We start from the raw sequence: 20,996 nt of genomic DNA on the forward strand, positions 1-20,996 counted from the left end.
CCTAACGGGAATTCTGAAGTTTGCTAGTATTGCATATGATAATGAAATTATAAGATAGATATGGGAGCCTGGTCTAGGACCGGACCGCTGGGGCGGTGACCTCCGGAAGAGACTCTATGCTAACTCGAGATGATATGCTTTTTGTAATGCGTATTTCCACATCCTTCTTGCACGTTGCCTGCATTATCTCTCCTCCCATGTTGTAGTCCATGTCCGGTCTTCCAACCTGACGTAGTGTTATTACTTTAACAGAAGTCAAGTAGCAACGTTTCAGACCATGTTTGCAACCTGGTTATGTTACTTAAAGAGTTTTCCGTGTCCTCTTCGGTAGGTAATTTCCATATATCAGGAACGAGAGAGGAGAGAGAAAAAGTTTCTCTTCTTACACAATACTCAACAACCTGAGGTGAGATATCGTGAGATAACGAGCACAGAGAATATTGCAAAACATTGTGTTGGGAAGTTTTGTTCAATACTAGGATGCAACCAGTGACTGACCCACTCCACTACCCTCCTGTGATTTACTTCTGATTTACCCAATACTCACCATCCAAATGTAACCACACATTGTGACAGCACCCTCACCACACTGTGTAGCACCATCACCACACACTGTGACAGCACCCTCTCCACACTGTGCAGCATCATCCACCACACAGTGACAGCACCCCCTCCATACTGTGCAGCATCATCACCACACACTGTGACAGCAACCTCACCACACTGTGCAGCACCATCACCTCACACTGTGACAGCACCATCACACACTGTGCAGCACCATCACACACTGTGACAGCAACATCACACACTGTGACAGCACCATCACACACTGTGACAGCAACCTCACCACACTGTGCAGCACCATCACCACACTGCAGCAGCATCACCACACCCTGTGACAGCACCCTCTCCACACTGTGCAGCACCATCACCTCACACTGTGATAGCACCATCACACACTGTGACAGCACCATCACACACTGTGCAGCACCATCACCTCACACTGTGACAGCACCATCACACACTGTGCAGCACCATCACCTCACACTGTGACAGCACCATCACACACTGTGCAGCACCATCACACACTGTGACAGCAACATCACACACTGTGACAGCACCATCACACACTCTGACAGCACCATCACACACTGTGACAGCAACCTCACCACACTGTGCAGCACCATCACCACACTGCAGCATCATCACCACACCCTGTGACAGCACCCTCTCCACACTGTGCAGCACCATCACCTCACACTGTGACAGCACCATCACACACTGTGACAGCACCATCACACACTGTGCAGCACCATCACCTCACACTGTGACAGCACCATCACACACTGTGACAGCACCATCACACACTGTGCAGCATCATCACCTCACTGTGACAGCACCATCACACACTCTGACAGCACCATCACACACTGTGACAGCAACCTCACCACACTGTGCAGCATCATCACCACACACTGTGACAGCACCATCACACACTGTGACAGCACCATCACACACTGTGCAGCATCATCACCTCACTGTGACAGCACCATCACACACTCTGACAGCACCATCACCACACACACTCCGTCAACCTTTGCTTTTAACAGATCAAAGAACGACATAACTTGCAAATATATACTCAAATACGCCACTATCAGTAACTATACGAGTAGGTGTGGGTTACCCAGCATGGGTCAGTATTCTCATGTTAGCTCTTCTAGAGTGAAGGTATAGACATTCGTATATCTAACAACTCTGGAGCTACACTCCATAAGATATACCTTACCTTTGATATACCTTTGAAGAATTTCGGGAGTATATCTACTCTCTGAGCCCGGCCATGGGCCAGGCTCGTATGAATGAGGAGTGAATTATCATACTGATGAAGACACACTTGAAGCAGCATATCTTTATGACACACAATTCACTGTGGAGAGCTTTATAAAGCGCTCTTAAATAAATGTTTCGTCTACAAATCTACGCCAAGCGTCCTTGTATAATACTTGTCGACAATACCTGTCACCACTTAATAAACGCACAGCTACCGTCTACAACATTGGTATGGAGTACACAATAAACAAAACGCTTTAACGGCTAAAAAAAATGATTAATATATGTTGTAAAAGTACAAATAACATTGCTGACTTTTCCTGATGGAGGATGTCAACACCACAACACTGAGAGGTTACTCACCCACAGGAGTCGCTTCTCCCTCTGTCAGTCGTATCACAATTTCACTCTGGCCATTTAGCACGAATCTTGGCGGGGTGTTGGCTGCCACCGGCGGCAGCAGCGGCCCCGCCAGCGCCGCCAGCAGCAGCAGCAGAGTCGCCAGCCACGCCTCCTGCAGAAGCGACCACTGGCGTCTGAAGGCGAGGGTGTGGCGGGTTCTGACCCGCCGGTGCGGTATAACGTGCTCAGTGATGGAGCCTGTGCCTCGCTTTTCTGATATATGAGTATCTTCATTTTTGATAAAGTGCTCGTAGGGTTGTGAAGTAGCGTAGCAAGGTACTCTTAAGTAGTTCACTTCTCGCACTGGTGATGCAGAGAGCATCCTTATTGCACTAGGTCTGTGGTAGCTCCAGTCTCTACTTTCCTCAACACATTCTTCACCCATGTCTTCACTTATCACGGAGTCTGGTATCGCATGGAGGATGTGCCTTACACCGTCCTCGACTCCACACGACGCATCTGCACATCCTTGCCGACGTACACAACAATGTCGTCCTCGAGCGAACATCTTGCCAACCAACACTTTCTTCGTAGTCTTAAGAAAGAACGTATCTCATTGAGAGGATGATAACTGCACATCGCGACATTGTGGGCGCAGTGTGCAAGATACAGATCTGACTAATGTCACGTGGAGTGACAGCATGACGTGCCCTCACTCTCCCCACCTCTACTCTCACTCACTTTCTCTCCCACGCATCACTGACGGCCATCATCCCGCAGAGACAAGTGCTCGCAACATAACAATCTAGACAGAGAAACTGGCGCCTTCACTACATATAAACACACCCTTTCTTCAGTGCGTGCACCACCTTCTTCCTTAAGTTCCCCAGATGAGCGGGAATGTCAGGTGCAGGCCCGGATGTTGGTGCCCGGGGTCGTGACACGCTTCCAGCAATACTCGAGATGTTCTTCTGGTTTCCAGGCCTTGACCAGATTCCTTCAGGGAGTCCCAGGCAGGTCACGCGGCCGCCCAGGCACAAAGGGCTTTGGAATGAAACAATTGTGCCTTACTGACTGTGCCGTCTCAGGGCCGCCCACAGTGCCTGCCACGAGTGCCAGCTGCTCCAACTACTGCGCCTGATTCACACCTGAAGAGAAGACAAAAACAAAGTTGTTATTCTGAAGGAGGAAGGTGAGGGAGGCCGGGACTGATGGCTTACATGTGTAGTGAGCTGCCACTCATACATTAGTCAATACCAAGCACAGTACATTAGCAAACACAACACATAACACACATTCCAAATATACCACATGAAAACTAAAAGTTCTTAAATGCTCTTTCAAAAAAATAACTAAATACTGGCGAGGTCTCTGAGATGTACACCATACACCTCTCGTCTTGTCTTGTGACTCATTATGTGTCTCACTGCTTACACTTCAGTCATTATCCTCATATATTTTCATTATTTTAAACTATACTTTTAAATTAATGTATGTACACACACATCGCTATGTACACATACATCGCTTGTGCTCTATAGGCTGGAATACTGCTGTACACTAACGGCCCCCTTCAAGGCTGGCGATATTGGAGTGTACAAAGAACTTTTACGGCACATATAAGTGCGATAAGGCACCTAAACTATTGGGAACGGTTGAATGTTCTTGATCTGTATTCCCTCGAACGCAGGCGAGAGAGATACATGATAATATACACTTGGAAGGTCATGGAGGAATTGGTACCAAACTTGCACACGAAAATCACTCCATTTGAAAGCAAAAGACTCTGCAGGAGATGCAACATTCCCACTGAGAGACAACACAATAAGTGTCCGGGGCCCAAGACTATTCAGTTGCCCGCTGTATAGCCCTTGTGGCTTAGCGCTTCTTTTTGATTATAATAATAATATTCAGTTGCCTCCAAGCATACATGCGGGGGATTACCAATAGACCCCTGGCTGTCTTCAAGGAGCTGGACAGGCCCCTAAAGTCAGTACCTGACCAACCGGGCTGTGGTTCGTACGTCAACTTGCGTACGGCCAGCAGTAACAGCCTGGTTGATCAGACCCTGATCCACCATGAGGCCTGGTCTCAGACCGGGCCACGGGGGCGTTGACCCCCGAAACCCTCTCCAGGTAAACTCCAGGTAAACACACACACACACACACACACACATATATATATATATATATATATATATATATATATATATATATATATATATATATACTATATATATATTTATTATTATCACACTGGCCGATTCCCACCAAGGCAGGGTGGCCCGAAAAAGAAAAACTTTCACCATCATTCACTCCATCACTGTCTTGCCAGAAGAGTGCTTTACACTACAGTTTTTAAACTGCAACATTAACACCCCTCCTTCAGAGTGCAGGCACTGTACTTCCCATATATATATATATATATATATATATATATATATATATATATATATATATATATATATATATATAATCACATGCATATCAGGAGCCATGTAGTAATGAGAGACATAGCAGAGCCTTGTCACGGGAGTAACCGGGTCCAACACATGTCATGACCACCTAGGGGAAAAATTGATTAGGAAATATTCCATGATAACAGTGAGTGTTCCTTCGTCAAACACTGACTCGTCAAGCTGAACCAACATCAGGAAAAATATGACACGGTATACACACATGATAAAATTAACAGAGAATATAAATACTGTAATATATGCTTCAAGAATACTGGAAATATATATATATATATATATATATATATATATATATATATATATATATATATATATATATATAATTTTGTGTACATACAGCTACATACCTACTTTCATGTTGTATAAGTCTTAATATGATGTACACACACACACGTTTACCTGAACCATAAGTCATGCCCAAAGCATAAAGACATAATAATAAAAATAATAATAATAATAATAATAATAATAATAATAATAATAATAATAAGAAGAAGAAGAAGAAGAAGAAGAATTATTATTATTATTATTATTATTATTATTATTATTATCAAGGGGAAGCGCTAAACCCGGAGGATTATACAGCGCCTGGGGAAGGGGGGGATGTGGAAGGCATTCAGGCTTAATTCGGGGAACTGGAGCACAGATCCAATTTCCTAAATCAAGAGCCCCTCGCCAACATCAAGGAACCTTCCTTGAGGGGAGAAGAAGAAGAAGATGGGAAAGCTTTCTTGGGATTAATATTATCCTACATATATTTAATTAAGTGAAGCTGATGAGGAATATTTGTTGATGAGAGCAACGGTGAGAACAAGTGAAGTACACAAGCAGCCCTGCAGACTACATGTTGGTAAACAAACTTGCCAGGTAGAGTGCCTGACGGCTACAACGAGAGTACTGTCAAAAAACCACTGGCAATGTTCAAAATATATAGACTGAACTCACAAAAGAAGATAGAATATGGCGACTATAAGCTTTACTCTTGCGACTACCACAAGCTTATGATGCTCACATTCTTCATGGTAGGTGCCTTGATGCTGCCGAAGGGCTCTTGATTCGACAAACTGGAGCTACTCTCCACCTCAGATGAAACCTGATTACCTCCCATTTCACAGATGATGTATGGCTTACGAGTTAGAACACTCCAGTGAATATAATAATATTTCTGTAATTACAAAATAATAATTACACTCACACAGATGAGACAAAGAGTAACAATGACGGTGGAGTATGTGGGCATGAATAACACATGGGGTCCCTCAAGGATCAGTACTAAGGGCCACTGCTGCTCCTAATATACTTAAATATTTACCCACAAGTGGTCAATTAATACCTGTACCGCTTTGTTGATGACGCATAACTGATGATAAATATAAAAAAAATTAATCAGGAACAAACTAAAGGAAAAGTGGAACAAGTAGCTACCGGAAGTGAACCCAAACAAATATAAGATATGACAATTGGTAAGGTAAAATAATGAAACATAAAAGGAAGTAGAGACTATAAAGTTATTTTATACAAACTTTGATAATACTTCCTTTAGCACTGGTCACAGTCCTTCCATCACTGTGTTCTCTACTCCACCCTTGCTACTACATGATCCAGCACCCCTCAAGGGAGGTTCCTTGACGCTGGTGAGGGGCTCTTGATCTAGGGAATTGGATCTGTGATCCGGTTCTCTGAATTGAGCCTGAATACCTTCCACCCCCCATATGCACTGTATAATCCTACGGGTTTAGCGCTCCCCATGATTATAATTATAATTATGATCCAGTAACACCCCTGCAGCGTTGTATGACCTTAGTGGGTTTAGCGCCTGGTTTTGATTATAATGATAATTATGAAGTTATTACGAAAACGACACATTGAGAAACAAAAAAAAATGTATAACCTGGACGGCACATGTGACATTAAGACATCTGGTAAAACCATTCAGGAACTTGAAACAACGAATCCTTCAAAACACTCTATATGACGTAGGTAAAGTTTATCACGCAGCTCCAGTCCAGAGTCCATACTAAGGAAAATCTAAAGGTTTGCAACGAAACTTGTTCCAGAAGCAAGAGAAAAGAATAATGAGGAGATATTAGAGGAATGTGATATAAATAGTTTAGAAAACTGACAAGTTGAAAAATTAGACACTTTTGCAACAATTAGGAATCTTTATGTGAGTTTTTTTATTCTAGAATGTTGTACAAGTGTCTAAGTCTTTATATTAGAGAAAGTTAATGTGACAGTCGTGGAGCAGAGTAAGTTAGAAGACGATAAAGTTAGTCCTAACCTGACTTCTTAAAGGGAACAAAGTGATATACTATTTAAGAGGCAGTGACAAGGATTAGATTTTGCCACCTAAGTGGCTAGTTTATTGTGTACCTCATACCCATCCTGTGGATGGTAGCGCAAGAGCACATGGATACATAAAAGACCTAGCAAATAGGCCCCAAAAGGATTTACAGAAATACATCTGGATTTATATCTACAGTTCACTTATCTGTTACAAGCAAATTTAGGAAATTTGCTTAATATATCTTGTATCTTATTTTCATTAATAAGATAACTTGATAAGCCACATAGGTTATTATACTGTCTATCTCTATAATTCTCAATAAATAGACAATTAAGCAGGTGGTTGGAAAATTAAATCACCTAGCTGCTGGAGACAAGCTCCACACGCAGCTACAAGATCAGGTACAACAGTTCTCACAAGGCCAGAAGCTAGTGAATGTGGATGAAGGGACATCAAGAGGCGGAGTCCACAGCACAACTTAGTGTGTTAAATTACACACAAGAAAAACACTAGACCCAGAGACAATGTACGAAAAATAAAGCATTGATGAACGCCTCTCTCTCTCTCTCTCTCTCTCGTAAACACACACACACACACACACACACACACACACACACACACACACACACACACACACACACACACACACACACACACACACACACACACACACAGGAAAGAAAGGCCTCCCCAGGAAGCATGTGAATTAAGTGATGATGATGGCGGAGGTGAGGGAGCGTAATAACTAAGGAGATGGTAAGTTATCCGTAAGTAGCCGTAATAACTAGTTATAAGATCTCCTAACTCTTCTAATGCCAGAGAAAGTAAACTTCCTACTCCCTTTCCCCCTCCTCTCCCTTCATCTATCTCTCCCTCTCTCTCTCTCTCTCTCTCTCTCTCTCTCTCTCTCTCTCTCTCTCTCTCTCTCTCTCTCTCTCTCTCTCTCTCTCTCTCACTCACACACACACACACACACACACTAGCAGACCTGAACCAGCTACAAATATGGTGTAGAAGCTGGCTACTTAAGTTCACTGCTGAATGTTGTCACTGTCAATGACATGTGACGTTCTCACTGACAGTGCAACGTGACAGTCCCTCAGCTGCACTGATTGAGTAATGTTGTGTTGACATCAGGGTTAACATCATCAATTGAGTTTGTAAGTCATATGTGCAACACTTGTGTCATATATGCAACACCTTAACGCTACTGACATCATTCATATCCACATGCTGCGATGCTCTCTCACGCTCACGTGTGTGTGTGTGTGTGTGTGTGTGTGTGTGTGTGTGTGTGTGTGTGTGTGTGTGTGTGTGTGTGTGTGTGTGTGTGTGTGTGTGTGTGTGGCGGAAAGATCTACACACACAAACACATAAGACCACACAAACACACAAAAGACCATACACACACAAACAAACAGCAGCTGTACCATCCACCACCAGCAAACAACTCACTTCCACCACGCTTATTGAAACTGACAAAACTTGTCCCAGCAGCTATAAAAACTCTCGTACCAAGACGAGCGACTAGCTTAGAGACCGAGATGTTTACAACTCTTGTACCAATCTCTTACCCAAGTACTTAAGAATAACACTGACACCATCCATAAGTTTAGCAATTAAAACATATATTTCCCTCTTCTGAATTTAAAACTTTTGGTGTGAGGAAAAGATGAATAACAAGAGAGAGAAAACGAGGAATCATGGAACGGACGATATCTTCAGAAAAAGCTAGCGAGCGAGAGATCCGGAGGCCACGAGAACCGGGTTCCCACGCCTTGCATAATGTTCCCACGCCTTGTGTAATGTTCCCACGCCTTGAGTAATGATCCTAGGGTGCGGACACTGGGTGTGTGTTGCATGTTAAGACAGTAAGTAACCACTGATGACACCGACCTTACGTCACTTCCCACACCAACTTTAGCGTCAACTCACACCGTCAGGGTGACACAAACTACCTTATCTTCCAATAAACAGATAAATAATAGAAACATGAGTAAAAATAGATTAACAAGAAATAAGTAAAGTGTTCTGGAGGTGCCTGAGTGGTGTTTAAGTGCAGGAACGTGACACAACCAACCCACAAACCTGAAATAAACCTTAAGATGGCGTGGCTAAAGCTACGTATAATACTAAGCCGCTTTGAGTACAACAACTTTTATTAAGACACTTAATAAAAGCTCTTCCTCCAAGAAACGTTGTCTTAATGAAACTCCTTGAGGAAAAATTTGTCTTATTAAAGCTCATTGTGATGGAAACGTCATCTTAATAAAGGTTTGCTCTGCTCTAAGAGTATTAGTGTGGTAAATGTGGGCAGTGTTTACCTGCACCCAGGCTGGAGGTAACACTCAAGTGCCTCCCTCCCTCGACCCACCTCAAACATGATACACTCAAACTTCACGTTACTGTAATTACATTTTGTATCAAAAAGGTATATGATACAACATTATATATATATATATATATATATATATATATATATATATATATATATATATATATATATATATATATATATATATACAGATATACATATATACACATGTGTGTATATATATATATATATATAATATATAATACATATATGTGGTGCCGAATAGGTAAAACTTGCTATTTTGGCTTAAATAGCAACGTTCTTCTTACCGAATAAGGCAAGAGAAAATTTGTGTATGCAATAATTTCGCAATAATCATTCTGAACCTAACGAAAAAAAATATATTTCATTGTGTTTGTTTATTATTAAATTATTAGTTGGATTAAGGTAAATTACATTGCGCTTGTTATAATAAGGTTAGGTAAGTTTTCTAAGCTTCTTTTGGTACAAAATTATTAATTTTTACATTAACATACATGAAAAAATATATCTTTAAACGTACAAGAGAAAATTTTAGAAAGTACTTAATATTAAATGAGTTCTTGCTAATTGACCAATTCACCATGACACACACACATTTTATATATATATATATATATATATATATATATATATATATATATATATATATATATATATATATATATATTTATTATTATCACACCGGCCGATTCCCACCAAGGCAGGGTGGCCCGAAAAAGAAAAACTTTCACCATCATTCACTCCATCACTGTCTTGCCAGAAGGGTGCTTTACACTACAGTTTTTAAACTGCAACATTAACACCCCTCCTTCAGAGTGCAGGCACTGTACTTCCCATCTCCAGGACTCAAGTCCGGCCTGCCGGTTTCCCTGAATCCCTTCATAAATGTTACTTTGCTCACACTCCAACAGCACGTCAAGTATTAAAAACCATTTGTCTCCATTCACTCCTATCAAACACGCTCAAGCATGCCTGCTGGAAGTCCAAGCCCCTCGCACATAAAACCTCCTTTACCCCCTCCCTCCAACCATTCCTAGGCCGACCCCTACCCCGCCTTCCTTCCACTACAGACTGATACACTCTTGAAGTCATTCTGTTTCGCTCCATTCTCTCTACATGTCCGAACCACCTCAACAACCCTTCCTCAGCCCTCTGGACAACAGTTTTGGTAATCCCGCACCTCCTCCTAACTTCCAAACTACGAATTCTCTGCATTATATTCACACCACACATTGCCCTCAGACATGACATCTCCACTGCCTCCAGCCTTCTCCTCGCTGCAACATTCATCACCCACGCTTCACACCCATATAAGAGCGTTGGTAAAACTATACTCTCATACATTCCCCTCTTTGCCTCCAAGGACAAAGTTCTTTGTCTCCACAGACTCCTAAGTGCACCACTCACTCTTTTTCCCTCATCAATTCTATGATTCACCTCATCTTTCATAGACCCATCCGCTGACACGTCCACTCCCAAATATCTGAATACGTTCACCTCCTCCATACTCTCTCCCTCCAATCTGATATTCAATCTTTCATCACCTAATCTTTTTGTTATCCTCATAACCTTACTCTTTCCTGTATTCACCTTTAATTTTCTTCTTTTGCACACCCTACCAAATTCATCCACCAATCTCTGCAACTTCTCTTCAGAATCTCCCAAGAGCACAGTGTCATCAGCAAAGAGCAGCTGTGACAACTCCCACTTTGTGTGTGATTCTTTATCTTTTAACTCCACGCCTCTTGCCAAGACCCTCGCATTTACTTCTCTTACAACCCCATCTATAAATATATTAAACAACCACGGTGACATCACACATCCTTGTCTAAGGCCTACTTTTACTGGGAAAAAATTTCCCTCTTTCCTACATACTCTAACTTGAGCCTCACTATCCTCGTAAAAACTCTTCACTGCTTTCAGTAACCTACCTCCTACACCATACACTTGCAACATCTGCCACATTGCCCCCCTATCCACCCTGTCATACGCCTTTTCCAAATCCATAAATGCCACAAAGACCTCTTTAGCCTTATCTAAATACTGTTCACTTATATGTTTCACTGTAAACACCTGGTCCACACACCCCCTACCTTTCCTAAAGCCTCCTTGTTCATCTGCTATCCTATTCTCCGTCTTACTCTTAATTCTTTCAATTATAACTCTACCATACACTTTACCAGGTACACTCAACAGACTTATCCCCCTATAATTTTTGCACTCTCTTTTATCCCCTTTGCCTTTATACAAAGGAACTATGCATGCTCTCTGCCAATCCCTAGGTACCTTACCCTCTTCCATACATTTATTAAACAATTGCACCAACCACTCCAAAACTATATCCCCACCTGCTTTTAACATTTCTATCTTTATCCCATCAATCCCGGCTGCCTTACCCCCTTTCATTTTACCTACTGCCTCACGAACTTCCCCCACACTCACAACTGGCTCTTCCTCACTCCTACAAGATGTTATTCCTCCTTGCCCTATACACGAAATCACAGCTTCCCTATCTTCATCAACATTTAACAATTCCTCAAAATATTCCTTCCATCTTCCCAATACCTCTAACTCTCCATTTAATAACTCTCCTCTCCTATTTTTAACTGACAAATCCATTTGTTCTCTAGGCTTTCTTAACTTGTTAATCTCACTCCAAAACTTTTTCTTATTTTCAACAAAATTTGTTGATAACATCTCACCCACTCTCTCATTTGCTCTCTTTTTACATTGCTTCACCACTCTCTTAACCTCTCTCTTTTTCTCCATATACTCTTCCCTCCTTGCATCACTTCTACTTTGTAAAAACTTCTCATATGCTAACTTTTTCTCCCTTACTACTCTCTTTACATCATCATTCCACCAATCGCTCCTCTTCCCTCCTGCACCCACTTTCCTGTAACCACAAACTTCTGCTGAACACTCTAACACTACATTTTTAAACCTACCCCATACCTCTTCGACCCCATTGCCTATGCTCTCATTAGCCCATCTATCCTCCAATAGCTGTTTATATCTTACCCTAACTGGCTCCTCTTTTAGTTTATAAACCTTCACCTCTCTCTTCCCTGATGCTTCTATTCTCCTTGTATCCCATCTACCTTTTACTCTCAGTGTAGCTACAACTAGAAAGTGATCTGATATATCTGTGGCCCCTCTATAAACATGTACATCCTGAAGTCTACTCAACAGTCTTTTATCTACCAATACATAATCCAACAAACTACTGTCATTTCGCCCTACATCATATCGTGTATACTTATTTATCCTCTTTTTCTTAAAATATGTATTACCTATAACTAAACCCCTTTCTATACAAAGTTCAATCAAAGGGCTCCCATTATCATTTACACCTGGCACCCCAAACTTACCTACCACACCCTCTCTAAAAGTTTCTCCTACTTTAGCATTCAAGTCCCCTACCACAATTACTCTCTCACTTGGTTCAAAGGCTCCTATACATTCACTTAACATCTCCCAAAATCTCTCTCTCTCCTCTGCATTCCTCTCTTCTCCAGGTGCATACACGCTTATTATGACCCACTTCTCGCATCCAACCTTTACTTTAATCCACATAATTCTTGAATTTACACATTCATATTCTCTTTTCTCCTTCCATAACTGATCATTTAACATTACTGCTACCCCTTCCTTTGCTCTAACTCTCTCAGATACTCCAGATTTAATCCCATTTATTTCCCCCCACTGAAACTCTCCTACCCCCTTCAGCTTTGTTTCGCTTAGGGCCAGGACATCCAACTTCTTTTCATTCATAACATCAGCAATCATCTGTTTCTTGTCATCCGCACTACATCCACGCACATTTAAGCAACCCAGTTTTATAAAGTTTTTCTTCTTCTCTTTTTTAGTAATTGTATACAGGAGAAGGGGTTACTAGCCCATTGCTCCCGGCATTTTAGTCGCCTCATACGACACGCATGGCTTACGGAGGAAAGATTCTTTTCCACTTCCCCATGGACAATAGAAGAAATAAAAAAGAACAAGAGCTATTTAGAAAAAGGAGAAAAACCTAGATGTATGTATATATATATATGCATGTGCGTGTCTGTGAAGTGTGACCAAAGTGTTAGTAGGAGTAGCAAGATATCCCTGTTATCTTAGCGTGTTTATGAGACAGAAAAAGAAACCAGCAATCCTACCATCATATGTATATATATATATATATATGTATATATATATATATATATATATATATATATATATATATATATATATATATATATATATATATATATAATTCGCAGAACCGGCGAAATATTCTATACAATGTGTTAAGAGTTGCGGATCACCGCCCTCGGCCGGGACTCAGATCAGCAAGTAAAGGTAAGTATATATTGAATAAGAAGACGTTTGTAACACTTACCTGTCATCTTACACTTTCAAGAAGACAAAATAAAGATCAGCAATCCTGCCAGAGTGCTGAAAGTTTAACAGGCTTCCGTTTCACACCTCGTATGACCTGGACGGTAGTTCTCCCTAGGGTGGCTGTTGTCCACCAACTCCAGTAATCTCATAAACACTTTAAAAATTAATACGAACGCATGTTAGGAATCTTTATTCCGAAATGTTTCGCCTACACAGTAGGCTTCTTCAGTCAAATATAGAGGATTCAGTAGAAGCAGTAGAGATATAATATAAGACGATGTAATTAGTCTATTACCCTTGACGTAGTTCTGAGGGTTCGACTACCTCAGAATTACGTCTTCAAGAGTGATGGATTGATTAAATCGTCTTTGCATCTCTACTGCTTCTGCTGCCTCATCTGTACTCGACTGAAGAAGCCTACTGTGTAGGCGAAACGTTTCGGAATAAAGATACCTAACTCTTGCACATATGTCTTACTTATTCACTTGACATCACTAACACAGATATTGATGTCGACACCCACGTCCCATGTTAAACACTGCTGGATGACGAGATGAGCAGCTTGTGTGTGCTCCTGGTGTTGCAGGTGTAGCACCGTCAACACTGACTGAAGATGGTGTTACTTGTGTGAGCACCTCGGTCAAGCAACTTGCGTCACGCCCCCGTCCAGTGTGAGACAACTGTCGTAGTTCCTCTCTGGTAGCCTGGGTGCGCCTGCCAGGCTTCATCACTATATAGGGCGACTTGCATCACCTTCCCAATGTGATTAAGATGACATCACATCATGAGGGTTGCGATGGTGACGGGTGAGACCTTAACAATGATGTAAAGAAGAGTTTCACCACTACCACTACTGCACCGCTACCACCACCACCACTACCACCAGTGCACCGCTACCACCACCACCACTACTGCACCGCTATCACCACCACCACCACTACCACCACTGCACCGCTACCACCACCACCACTACCACCACCACCACTACCACCACCACCACCACCACCACTGCACCGCTACCGCCACCACCACTACCACCACTGCACCGCTACCACCACCACCACTACCACCACCACAACTACCACCACCACCACCACTACCACCACCACCACCACCACTGCACCGCTACCACCACCACCACTACCACCAGTGCACCGCTACCACCACCACCACTACCACCACTGCACCGCTACCACCACCACCACCACCACTACCACCACCACCACTACCACCACCACCACCACTGCACCGCTACCACCACCACCACTACCACCAGTGCACCGCTACCACCACCACCACCACTGCACCGCTACCACCACCACCACCACTACCACCACCACCACCACCACCACCACTACCACCGCCACCACCACTACCACCACTGCACCGCTACCACCACCACCACTACCACCACTGCACCGCTACCACCACCACCACTGCATCGCTACCACCACTGCACCGCTACCACACCACCACTACCACCACTACCACTACCACCACCACCACCACTACAATCACTACCATCACCACTACCACCACTGCACAGCTACCGCCACTACCACCAGTGCACCGCTACCATCACCACCACTACCACCAGTGCACCGCTACCACCACTGCACCGCTACAACCATTGCACCGCTACCACCACCACCATTACCACCAGTGCACCGCTACCACCGCTACCACCACCACTACTACCACCACTGTACCGCTACCCCCAACAACAACAACAACATTGCACTACTACCACTGTTTCCTGCCTCAGTACTACCATCACCTACATTGCACTTCCACCACTATATCTTCTCTCGCTACAACCATCACCGATTCTAATACCTATGTTCCTCACTTACACCACCGGGGCACGCAACCTTGTGGCTAGGCAGCAGTGGTGCCAAACCCCCGGGGCAGGCAACCTTGTGGCGAGGATGCAATGGTGCCAAAACCCCGGGGCAGGCAACCTTGTGGTGAGGCAACACAATGAACAGATCACCCTGGGGCAACAGCGCCGTTAGCACTGGTAACAGTGGCCTTGGGGCGTAACAACACGTCAGGTCTAACTGTGTGTGTACCCCCAGGGTTGTGCACAACCCACAGCTGATTGATCAAAGGTTTATCTTAGGCGCTTCCTCTCCCACCCTCCCCGCCTGCCTTTCCCCTCACTGATAATGATAAAATAAATTGTCTTCACTCGCCTGCCGGATGATGGTTCAAGATCATCCGAAATATCTAAATTATGAGTTAGTAGTGTAAAGAGGACACAATGAAAGATCTATGAGAGGAAGTGCAAAATAAACCCAATGAAAAGGTGAAAATCAGGGGTGCGATGAGCACAATAAGAGAACACTGTATCAACATCCGTGGCCCCTGATTATTCAACATCTTATCAGAAGATATCAAGAACACTGCTGGAACAAGCATAGAAGTCTTCAAGAGGAAACTGGAGAAGTATCTCTACAAGGTGATGGATCAACCAAGCTGTGATGGATATGTGGGGCAGCGGACAACCAGCAGCAACAGCCTGGTTAACCAGGCTAGCGCCAGACAAACCTGGCCCATGGCCGAGCTCCGAGAGTAGGACGACTCTCGAAACTCATCGAAGGTGTTGCTAATCTACTGGTTGTTAATGAAGGGTTCTTCATCTAGGGCACTGAAGCCACTTTCTTGAATCAAAACTGATTGTCTTCCACTCCCCAGGCGCTGTATGCCTCCTACGGGTTTAGCGTTTTTTCCCATGCGTCTAAAAATATTAAGATAACTACTAGCTAATGTGGCAGGTGTGATTGACGGATTGAGACGTGGCACTCTGCAATGTTGCCACACACACTATATCCACCACCTACCTGCACTATACCACCATGGTGCTAGCTTATATCTACCACCTGCCTGCACCATACACCGTGGTGGTAGCTTATATCCACCACCTGCCTGCACTATACCACCACGGTGCTAGCTTATATCTACCACCTGCCTGCACCATACACCGTGGTGGTAGCTTATATCCACCACCTGTCTGCACTATACCACCATGGTGCTAGCTTATATCCACCACCTGGCTGTACCATACACCATGGTGCTAGCTTATATCCACCACCTGCCTGCACCATACACCATGGTGGTAGCTTATATCCACCACCTGCCTGCACCATACACCATGGTGCTACGTTATATCCACCACCTGCCTGCACCATACACCATGGTGGTAGCTTATATCCACCACCTGCCTGCACCATACACCATGGTGCTAGCTTATATCCACCACCTGCCTGTACCATACACCATGGTGCTAGCTTATATCCACCACCTGCCTGTACCATACACCATGGTGCTAGCTTATATCCACCACCTACCTGCACTATACCACCATGGTGCTAGCTTATATCCACCACCTGCCTGCACCATACACCATGGTGCTAGCTTATATCCACCACCTGCCTGTACCATACACCATGGTGCTAGCTTACATCCACCACCTACCTGCACTATACCACCATGGTGCTAGCTTATACCCACCACCTGCCTGTACCATACACCATGGTGCTAGCTTATATCCACCACCTGCCTGTACCATACACCATGGTGCTAGCTTATATCCACCACCTACCTGCACTATACCACCATGGTGCTAGCTTATATCCACCACCTGCCTGTACCATACACCATGGTGCTAGCATATATCCACCACCTGCCTGCACTATACCACCATGGTGCTAGCTTATATCCACCACCTCCCTGTACCATACCACCATGGTACTAGCTCATATCCACCACCTGCCTGCACCATACACAATGGTGCTAGCTTATATCCACCACCTGCCTGTACCATACACCATGGTGCTAGCTTATATCCACCACCTGCCTGTACCATACACCATGGTGCTAGCTTATATTCACCACCTGCCTGTACCATACACCATGGTGCTAGCTTATATCTACAACCTGCCTGTACCATACACCATGGTGCTAGCTTATATCTACCACCTGCCTGTATCATACACCATGGTGCTAGCTTATATCCACCACTTGCCTGTACCATACACCATGGTGCTAGCTTATATCCACCACCTGCCCTGTACCACTTGCCTGTACCATACACCATGGTGGTAGCTTATATCCACCACCTGCCTGTACCATACACCATGGTGCTAGCTTATATCCACCACTTGCCTGCACCACCTGCCTGTACCTTACACCATGGTGGCAGCTTATATCCACCACCTGCTTGTACCATACACGATGGTGGTAGCTTATATACACCACCTGCCTGCACCATACACCATGGTGCTAGCTTATATCCACCACCTGCCTGCACCATACACCATGGTGCTAGCTTATATCCACCACCTGCCTGCACCACCTGCCTGTACCATACACCATGGTGACAGCTTATATCCACCACCTGCCTGTATCATAGACCATGGTGGTAGCTTATATCCACTACCTGCTTGTACCATACACCATAGTGCTAGCTTATATCCACCACCTGCCTGCACCATACACCATGGTGCTAGCTTATATCCACCACCTACCCTGTACCACCTGCCTGCACCATACGCCATGGTGGTAGCTTATATCCACCACCTGCCTGCACCATACACCATGGTGGTAGCTTATATCCACCACCTGCCTGCACCATACACCATGGTGCTAGCTTATATCCACCACCTGCCTGCACCATACACCATGGTGCTAGCTTATATCCACCACCTGCCTGTACCATACACCATGGTGCTAGCTTATATCCATCACCTACCCTGTACCACCTGCCTGCACCATACACCGTGGTGGTAGCTTATATCCACCACCTGCCTGCACCATACACCATGGTGCTAGCTTATATCCACCACCTGCTTGTACCATACACCATGGTGGTAGCTTATATCCACCACCTGCCTGCACCATACACCATGGTGGTAGCTTATATCCACCACCTGCCTGCACCATACACCATGGTGCTAGCTTATATCCACCACCTGCCTGTACCATACACCATGGTGCTAGCTTATATCCACCACCTGCCTGTACCATACACCATGGTGGTAACTTATATCCACCACCTCCCTGTACCATACACCATGGTGGTAGCTTATATCCACCACCTGCCTGTACCATACACCATGGTGGTAGCTTATATTCACCACCTACTTGTACCATACACCATGGTGGTAGCTTATATCCACCACCTGCCTGCACGATACACCATGGTGGTAGCTTATATCCACCACCTGCCTGCGCCATACACCATGGTTCTAGCTTATATCCACCACCTGCCTGTACCATACACCATGGTCCTAGCTTATATCCACCACCTGCCTGCACCATACACCATGGTGGTAGCTTATATCTACCACCTGCCTGCACCATACACCATGGTGCTAGCTTATATCCACCACCTGCCTGTACCATACACCATGGTGGTAGCTTATATCTACCACATGCCTGCACTATACACCATGGTGCTAGCTTATATTCACCACCTGCTTGCGCCATACGCCATGCTGCTACGTTATATCTACCACCTGCCTGCACCATACAGCATGATGCTAGCTTATATCCACAACCTGCCTGCACCATACACCAAACAAACGCTTTATAAAGCAATATTAACTAAATCTAAGCAAGCGACACCTTCCCCACTTAAAACAACGGATATAGCCCCACTCCATAAAGGTGGCAGCAAAACATTAGCTAAGAACTATAGACCAATAGCTCTAACGTCCCACATAAAAATCTTTGAAAGGGTGCTAAGAAGCAGGATTGCAAACCACCTGGATTCCCAAAAACTGCACAATCCAGGGGAACATGGGTTCACGGCAGGTCGCTCCTGCCTCTTACAACTACTGGATCACTATGAAATGGCCTTGGATGCACTGGAAGAAAATCAGAATGCAGATGTAATATGCACAGACTTTGCAAAAGCGTTTGACAAGTGCGATCATGGCGTAATAGCGCACAAAATACGTGCCAAAGGAATAACTGGCAAAGTGGGCAGATGGATCTTCAACTACCTAACCAATCCAACACAAAGAGTAGTGGTCTACAGAGTTAAATCGGAGGCTGCCATAGTGAAGAGCTCTGTTCCACAAGGCACAGTACTCGCCCCCATCCTGTTCCTCATCCTCATATCAGGCATAGACAGAGATATAATCCACAGTACCATATCATCCTTTGCAGACGATACTAGGATCTGCATGAGGCTATCATCTGCTAAGGACACGGTTAACCTCCAAGAAGATATAAACAAAGTTTTCCAGTGGGCAACGGAAAACAACATAATGTTCAATGAGGACAAATTCCAACTACTCCGTTATGGAAAACTGGAGGAGATAATAATTAGAACAGAATATACTACAGACTCTGGTCATACAGTAGAGCAGAAAAATAATGTAAGGGACCTGGGAGTAGTAATGTCTGAGGATCTCACTTTCAAGGATCACAACAGTGCCACGATCACAGGTGCAAAGAAAATGATAGGATGGATAGTGAGAACGTTCAAAACGAGAGATGCCAAGCCAGTGATGATACTTTTCAATTTACTTATTCTCTCTAGGCTGGAATACTGCTGTACATTAACATCTCCGTTCAAAGCAGGTGAAAATGCAGATCTACAGAGTGTACAGAGAACCTTTACTGCACGTATAAGCTCTGCCCAGCACCTTAACTACTGGGAACGCTTGGAAGCACTTGACTTGTACTCGCTGGAACGCAGGAGAGAAATATATATCATAATCTGCACTTGGAAAATCCTGGAAGGAATGGTCCCGAATCTGCACACAGAAATCACTCCCTACGAAAATAAAAGACTGGGCAGGCCATGCAAAATACCCCCAATTAAAAGTATGGGCGCCATTGGTACACTAAGAGAAAACACCATAAATGTCCAGGGCCCAAGACTGTTCAACAGCCTCACATCAAGCATTAGGGGAATAACCAATAAACCCCTGGCTACCTTCAGGAGAGAGCTGGACAGATACCTAAAGTCAGTGCCGGATCAGCCGGGCTGTGGTTCGTATGTTGGACTGCGTGCGGCCAGCAGAAACAGCCAGGTTGATCAGGCCTTGATCCAGCGGGAGGCCTGGTCGTGGACCGGGCCGCGCGGGCGTTGATCCCCGGAATAACCTCCAGGTAATCTCCAGGTAACTCATGCTCCTTAAACACGAATGTCACTCACTTAACAAGCTGATACGATGGTACAGATAAATTAGACACGTGTGTAACACTTGGGTATCTTTACTGAGGAAACGTTTCGCCACACAGATGCTCCGTACATATGCTGTAGTCTTTTCGTGACTGATGGACTGATTACATCGACTCAA

At 44.2% G+C, this 20,996-nt stretch overlaps 1 protein-coding gene across 5 annotated transcripts in view; it reads right to left on the reverse strand.

Moving 5' to 3' along the window:
* Positions 1-20,996, reverse strand: part of Cad88C (cadherin 88C) — a 346,082-nt gene that overhangs the window by 227,099 nt on the left and 97,987 nt on the right. For 4 of the 5 annotated variants that reach the window (XM_070086212.1, XM_053777631.2, XM_053777630.2 and 1 more), the window contains one exon: positions 2,197-3,323. In XM_070086212.1, coding sequence (XP_069942313.1) covers positions 2,197-2,743 — 547 coding nt within the window. In that variant the 5' untranslated portion in view covers positions 2,744-3,323. Of the gene's footprint in view, positions 1-2,196; positions 3,324-14,157; positions 14,323-20,996 lie in introns of those variants that run through there. The other variant, XM_053777629.2, reaches the window with a different exon arrangement.

Source organism: Cherax quadricarinatus, chromosome 18 (assembly GCF_038502225.1).
Source record: "Cherax quadricarinatus isolate ZL_2023a chromosome 18, ASM3850222v1, whole genome shotgun sequence".
Classification (NCBI taxonomy): Eukaryota; Metazoa; Arthropoda; class Malacostraca; order Decapoda; family Parastacidae; genus Cherax; species Cherax quadricarinatus.